The following is a 7,447-nucleotide window of genomic DNA, read 5'->3' as shown; positions in this document are numbered from 1 at the left end:
TCAGGCATCCACCTCGCATGCATGTTGATTAATGAAAACCTACCCATCTTTGATCTCATGCATCCATCTCGCATGCATGTTGATTAATGAAAACCTAGCCTCAATAATCACCTTTTACATCTCTTCTTGTTGGGCATGTTCAAGCTGCAAGTCGCATTGCTTCCGGCTATATGACCAACTCTCTTCTTGATCTTCAAGTGTTGAAGCATTTCGGAGTTCAATGCAAGCCGCGCCGTACTCCGTCAGTTATTGAGGTTAATTGGTTCCCTCCTCCTTTTGGGTGGGTGAAAATAAATACTGACGGTGCTTGGAAGCAAGATTCAGGCCGTTGTGGTTATGGAGCCGTTTTTCGTGACTACAGAGGAGATTTCATTGGTGCCTTTGCTTCTAATCATAACATTCCTAGTTCGATAGCGGCAGAGGTAATGGCTGTCATTAAGGCTATTGAGCTAGCTTGGGTAAGGGACTGGAAACATGTATGGCTAGAAGTTGACTCTTCCCTAGTTCTAAACTTTCTGCAGTCCCCGGATTTAGTGCCTTGGCAGCTTCGTATTGAGTGGGGTAATTGTTTATATCGTATTTCTCAAATGCAATTCCGATCTTCACATATCTTTCGAGAAGGGAATCGCGTTGCAGATGCATTAGCGAATTACGGTGCGACTTCTAGTGATCTGACTTGGTGGGATCTAGCTCCTCCTTTCATTGACCGACATTGTCAGAGTGACAGTTTGGGAATGCCGAATTTCCGTTTTTGTTAGTTGTTTTTTCCTATAGCTGTTTTCTGTTTGGTATGAGAGGTTTTGGTTTTGGTCCCCCTCCCTTTGTGTATTTTTTCTTTCTTCTTTAATAAATTCTCAAAGGTTAAGGAGGCTCCTTGCCTCTCTTAACCTTTGACTTCAGCCAAAAAAAAAAAAAATCACCTTTTACATCTCAAGAGCAATCCCTTAGCAACAGTATATTGCTATCTCAAACAAACAAGTTCTGGAATTTTAAATCAAATCCTAACAAATATTTCTTGCTTTTACCTTTGCTTTGTGTGTTATATAGTTTAAGATATTAGCGTAAATTAAAACTTTTATTTTTTCATGAGAATGTTGTTACTAGTATGTCAGTATCCTCACATGCTTACCCTTTGGGCGGATAATGATCAACATTGATACACGTGCTCCTTGTTCTAACTAATACATTAATTCAGTACAGATTTTACTAATACATTAATTCAAGAGGACGGATCGGTAGCATCTTAAATTATAGTTAAGATTATACTTCAATTTCGGTCCATTAGATTCTTATGTAATTAAGGGCTGAGATTAAACATTTTATTTCTTTGTTTTCATGTTTAATTTAATGGGTTTTTGTCCATTTACACCATTTTTAGAGATTTTTTTCCCACTTACCCCACTAAGTTTTTTTAATTCCCTCTTACCCAAAACACTCTAAGGAGGTCTTCCCTAATACCCCATTAAGATTTTTTTTTTGTTTTTATTATTTTTTTAATACCATTTTACCCTCACCTTTGTTACTTAGAGAGAGAGAGAGAGAATGGAAGAGAGAGAAACCATAGGGGACTTCGCCGGAGTCTGATCACCGACAGCCAGATTCCGGTCACCGGCAGCCGGATTCCGGCCAACTTCGCCGGAATCTGGCCAATTTTCGCCGGAATCCGGTCACCTGCCGCCAGATTCCGATCACCGGCTACCACCCACCAGAAAGTTTTTTTGCCCCCAATAGACGTCTATTGCCCCCTAATAGACATCTATTGCCCCCCAATAGATGACTATCAGCCATGTATTGCCCCCCAATAGACGTCTATTGCCCCTCAATAAAGGGGCATTAGACGACTATCAACCATGTATTGCCTCTCAATAGACGTATATTAACCATGTATTGCTCTCCCAATAGACGACTATCAGCCATGTATTGCCCCCAATAGACGTCTATTGCCCCTCAATAGATGTCTATTACCCCCCAATACACGCTTTAATAGATGTCTATTGCCCCAATAGAACTTTCAGTGGCCAGAATAGAAACTAATCTCCCTAAATTTAGACACATAAAACTTTAATTATAGAAAAAACAAGGAGATTACATCAATTCAAAATGTCTATTGCCCTCCAGTAGACGTCTATTGCCCCCAATAGACGTCTATTAAAAGATAATAAAACGTTTTTTTTTCGTCCTATGCCTTCTGCCCACATTTACACAAAAAAAAAAAAAAACTCGGCAACTAGAATTTACAAATAAAAGCTGTATTACCCATGAGTGATGAGTGCCAATAAAACAATTATGGTAAAAAATACTTTACAAAAGCAACTACAGTGTCGATTCGTCCGATTGCTCTACATTACCAAATCTCATACCTCCTCCTCCTCACCGATCGACATTTCGCATTGCCAAATCTAAAACGAATCGTAGTAATCGGATTGTTGAATTTTAGTCCGCTTTGGTTGATTTTGAAATTGTGTGGATTTTCAGATGCTGATGAAATTCGAGACCAAGAGTAACCGTGCCAAGGGGCTGAGCTTCCCCAGCAAGAGGCCATGGATTTTGGTGAGTCTTCACAGCGGAGCTCGAACTCAAATCGCCGTAGAGGCAAATAGAGCCGTCATGGACGACGCTGCACCGCTTCGACAACGCATCGAGGAGCTCGATCTGGTACGAGCTGGCATACGCAGAGGCCAAGGGCCGGGTTGGGCGGGGAAGGTAAGAAGAAGAGGTGGGCTTCGTCCTCCGGTTCCAGATCTGCCATGGCAGAGAGAGAGAGAGAGAGAGAGAGAGAGAGAAGTGGAGAGTCTGGAGAGAGACAGAGAGAAGAGAGAGATCAAAGGGAGGAGAGTAATTATTTAATTAGGAAGTGGGCAGAATAGTCATTTTAATTTAAATTGGGTTAGTGGGAAAAAAAAATTGTTGTTGGGGTAAGTGGGATAACTTTAGTTCATTTTGGGGCTTTTGGTCAAGGACCCTAATTTAATTAAATTAATTGACTGATTTTTAATTAAATAAAAAAAGTAAATTGAAAACAAAGCCATAGCTGCCCTGAGGATTCAAAAAGGATTAAGGTAGATGAAGATGCCTCCAATTACGTCTTCTTCATCCCTTGATGAAAAATCAAAAGGGATTGAAGAAAGCCCAAGGCCATTATCATACATATCTAAACTAAATAATTATCGCCAAACCATCTAATTAAAACCCCAAAACTAAAGCATATTTGATGCCTTGCTTATATGCAACACAAACGCATACAAAACCGGCCTGCAACCATCAACAAAACCTACCATATGCTAGATGTTCGGCAAATTCAATCCCAGAATAATGAGAATATAACGTAAACTTTTGCATCATAAGTATGAAGGCGAACAAGGGGTGCGCTGCTTAAAGTCGAAGTGAAGACGGAGACGTAGTCGTTAAGGTGGTGAGGACGCCAATGATGGCGGAGGTGTTGAAGAGAACAGCTTGGTGGGTGAGACTGTTGGGTGAAGGATTGGCGACTACTCTCTCTGGCAACCGGCAAACAGTTTTTTTCATTTTTCATTCAAGTTTCTAAAATTTAAAATTAATTAATTAACTTTAATTAAAGATGCAAGAGAAAAATATAAGATTTAATTTCAGCCCTTAATTTCGTACTAATCCAATGAACTAAAATTAAGTATAATTTTAACTATAATTTTGTATGTCATTGATCCGCCCCCTTAATTCAATACAAATTTTCTCCTTACAAAAAAATTATATATGAATGTTCTCCTCACCAAAAAAGTATAGATTTTCTCAACACCTCTAACAATAACCTCCATTATTGATTTATCAAAGGTAAAAAAACACAAATCACGCCAAAGTATAGTGCAATAATTAAAATCTCAGAAGACAACCATACACAACTAATCCAACTTAAAACATGAACATGATTGATATGTAAGTTGAATCTGTCATATCTTTTATTACAAAAATGAGTTGCTACCTAATGCATAATTGCATACTCCAACTTTCGGATAGTGAAAACAATAAATGGTGAAACAGTGATCACATAAGGGTCGATAACTCTACTCTTCAACTGGCCTTTGCCCCAAAACTGAGATGTCCTCATATCGTTTCTGCATAAGAAAAAGAAAGGATCGTTGTCAGATGTGATACTTATAAAGATGTCTGATAGCAGCAACCAAAAATAACAATTTTCTTAAGTAGATTCATATTGACAATGCTGTAAACCACTTAGTACCAACTAGTGCGGAACGAATACTGACCGCAAAGAAAGTATATACAACACATGTGATGTGTCTCTGGACGCTGAAAGCAAATCCAACACAAGACTTTGACCCAGACCCGTACAATATTTCTCTAAAAAAGGCCATCTAAAAAAGACCATCTCTGTCCCAAATATGTAAATCTAAACACGCACAGGATATACAATTTTAATTTTTCACAAAATATGTAAAATGTTCAATCCCCCATATTTTGATAACCAGCAACAGATTCTTCACAAAGGAGATGCATAACACACTCATATACATGGAATAAGTGCATGCGCAACACCTAAAGAAAATGAAAACTACAAACAGTTGCCATACCCCAACATTGTTGTACTCCCACAGCTTATGAACTCCATAATCCACAGCCTGAAACCAGCAAATTAAGCAGATGAGAACTCTAATATTTTTTCTTGTTCTTTCAGGAAAAATAAAAATAAATACAGAAATCAAATAACATTGAAATGCACACAAAACAAATTCTGCAAAGAAGAAACGAGCTCGCACAGAACAATATATAACTATATATGCCCCAAATAAAAATGATTATGTATCAAGAAATGTAAGTCCGGTCACCATTTTCAAAACAAAATCATGTCTATCGTTCTTTCCTCCAAAATACAAAGACCTTAGTGATGAGCCTTGGAACATCTCCATTGGCCAAATCATAAAAAGGAAACCCCCTGTCACATATTCCTAGTTAAGTGGACACACAAATTCAAGACCATAAAGCACCGCATATCCACAGTCCACTGCATATTTTCACTTTGAGATTTGAATGTAACTCTTTGCTTCACTTGTATATGGAAACTGGAAGACATGATTTTTTTTCCTACCACAACATCAACATTGAAGAGTTTCATTTGAAACAAGCATTTGCCACCTCAACCTGCAAACGTACCCCACATCTCTCTTTCTCTTCAGTACACTTCAGGATAGACTAACTTAAGAAACATCACAGAATCTCCACATGTGATGTATCCCTAATCTCTTGAACTAGAAAAGAGACTATTTTAATTATAAGCTGACATAAAAGACGCATCTTCTTAGTCCTGGCAGTTTATTTGCACACAAGACTATTTTAAACCTTGTCTAGCAAATTCTGTAAACCTAATTTATTCATAATAGCACCTATTTTCCTTGCAACAAAACCATTTTCACTTTGTTCTGACAACAATACACCAGATATGGATTTTAAATATATTTCAGTGAACCTTGTTTACTTTGTTTCTACTCATGTTTATATTTAAAATAAAACTCATGTTTCTCAAAATAGAAAACGTTCCAACTACCATACAGCAAGAATTCCACTGGATTCGGCACCTAGAGTATTTCAAAATCAATGTTTAAACATCATGATAAAAACAATAATCAAGAGGCCATCCTTCCTCTGCATATCTGGCTTGCTCTCAACCTTAAAACCAAAACTCCCAACCTGAATCATTGCATTTGAAACATATATATGATCTAAATGATGTCCACAATGAAATAGTGACTATTCTACTCTATTCTAGTCGTCTATAAATCCAGACCATAACTGATTCTTCTAGTACCTATAAAATGCGCCTCAACACACAAACTCATAATGCATTGCCCTCATCATTTATTCTAGCTGACTTTGCAATATGACACCTTCTCTTTCTCTCCATCTCACATCAGTTTCCATGTCCTACCAGCATTTCCAGTTCTTATGAATAATTGGTGATGGGAGCTTGAGAACATCAACCTACTCAAAGTGAAAGTCAGCAGGGGAAGGGCTCAATGCTCCAAATTAGAATCCAAAGCACAGGTAAAGACTACTTGTCTCTTTCATATATATGCCAATGGGCTCCAGGACCAGCTAGGTTGTGATGATCCATGATCAAACTCATCATCTCAACACAAAATTATTGCAAAACTACCACCTACAAAATTTCAGTTTTCTCTCTCTTTCAGTGAGAAAAAAGAAAAGAAAAAAGGCCCATATACTACCCAAAAAAAAAAAAACTTCCAAATCATTTCACACTGCCTACCACCTAGACAAAGAATACAGCTCAAATTCTGATTTAACCTAAGAGATCCAAGCACAAAGCCTTGAATGGAAACATTCAGCATTCATAACTAAATAATTTTATACCATTCCAACGCACAACTTCGCATTCGATGCGAAGCCCCCAATTAACAACTCCAATCTCAGCACAAAAGTAGTGCATAACTACCACCTAAAAAATTTCAGATTTCTCTTTTTTTTTTTTTTTACAAAGAACAAATGAAAAGGGCCCGTCTAAACCCCAAACAAATGAACTTCCAAGTCATTTAACACTGCCTACCGCCTAAACAAAGAAGGATGAAAGCTCAAACCCTGATTCAACCTAGGAAATCCACGCACGAAGCCTTGAATGGCAACACTGAGCATTCATCACTACTATAATTTTCCACCATTCCAATGCACAACTTCATAACAACGGAAATGCATAAAATTTCAAATAAATTAACTGATCATAGTGAATGCTTGCGATAAAACACGGAAAGAGAAAGCATTTCGCATCCAACTCATGGCAATAATGATAACGTTTAACACCAAATTTGATAATTCCATAAACCAAAACGTAATATCTAACCTCACCTCGATACTATGTTAACCTAATCCCAAATCAAGCAACTTTTCAATTTCCTCAGATAAATTAGCAATCCAACAGATAATCACATGCAGAAGAAAATCTCCAAAAGGAAACAGAAAAGACAGATTCATTGGCTGAAGAAACCATAAGGTAAGATCTAAGGCTCACCCGCTCGCCGAGGAAGGCGCCGGCGATGACGAAGGTGACGTAGACGGAGTTGCGGCGCATGACGACCCTGTAAAGACTTTCGAAGAGGCCACCACCGCTTCTGCGAGTCACTGAATCCATAACGTCTGCTGCGAGTCTTGCTTCGGATCTGTGCGCTGAGATTTGCTCGGAGCTCTGAAATGGAATGGAGAAGACTCTGATGTGTAATATGCCTCTCTGGGTTCCTGGGACGGGTTTTTAGAGCGGTCCGCTAGATGAACCGGTTTGGTGAGGTTCCTTTGGGCCAGAATTGTTTGGGCTTAATTAATGGTGCAAGTTGGAATGGAATTTTGGAAATTCGATTTTGACTAATTTCAATTTAATAACTTTAAAAGAATAATATGCTGGGTGAATGAGGATAGTGACAATGCCCACTTTGCATTGAGTCTTTCTAAATGT

The 7,447-nt window shown here is 38.2% G+C and overlaps 1 protein-coding gene across 1 annotated transcript; it reads right to left on the bottom strand.

Moving 5' to 3' along the window:
- Positions 1-3,775: 3,775 nt before the first annotated feature.
- LOC112195431 (cytochrome b-c1 complex subunit 9, mitochondrial) lies at positions 3,776-7,246 on the bottom strand. Its single transcript, XM_024335868.2, has 3 exons — positions 7,010-7,246; positions 4,563-4,610; positions 3,776-4,088 (listed from the first exon to the last, which is right to left on the bottom strand). The coding sequence occupies exons 1-3, from the start codon at positions 7,127-7,129 to the stop codon at positions 4,038-4,040; spliced, it is 219 nt and encodes a 72-aa protein (XP_024191636.1). The 5' UTR covers positions 7,130-7,246; the 3' UTR covers positions 3,776-4,037.
- Positions 7,247-7,447: the final 201 nt, after the last annotated feature.

The sequence above is a fragment of the Rosa chinensis genome, chromosome 3 (assembly GCF_002994745.2).
Source record: "Rosa chinensis cultivar Old Blush chromosome 3, RchiOBHm-V2, whole genome shotgun sequence".
Lineage (NCBI taxonomy): Eukaryota > Viridiplantae > Streptophyta > Magnoliopsida > Rosales > Rosaceae > Rosa > Rosa chinensis.
Note: the sequence above shows the minus strand (reverse complement) of the source record. Positions and strands in the feature narration are given on the sequence as shown.

Bases quoted from the DNA above. Each gene is read 5' to 3' on its own strand.
- LOC112195431 (XM_024335868.2), bottom strand. From the start codon at position 7,129: ATGGATTCAGTGACTCGCAGAAGCGGTGGTGGCCTCTTCGAAAGTCTT. The intron at 4,611-7,009 runs GTGAGCCTTAGA...TGCTGGTTTCAG, and splicing joins GCGCCTTCCTCGGCGAGCGG to GCTGTGGATTATGGAGTTCA. The intron at 4,089-4,562 runs GTATGGCAACTG...TTTCTTATGCAG, and splicing joins GGGAGTACAACAATGTTGGG to AAACGATATGAGGACATCTC.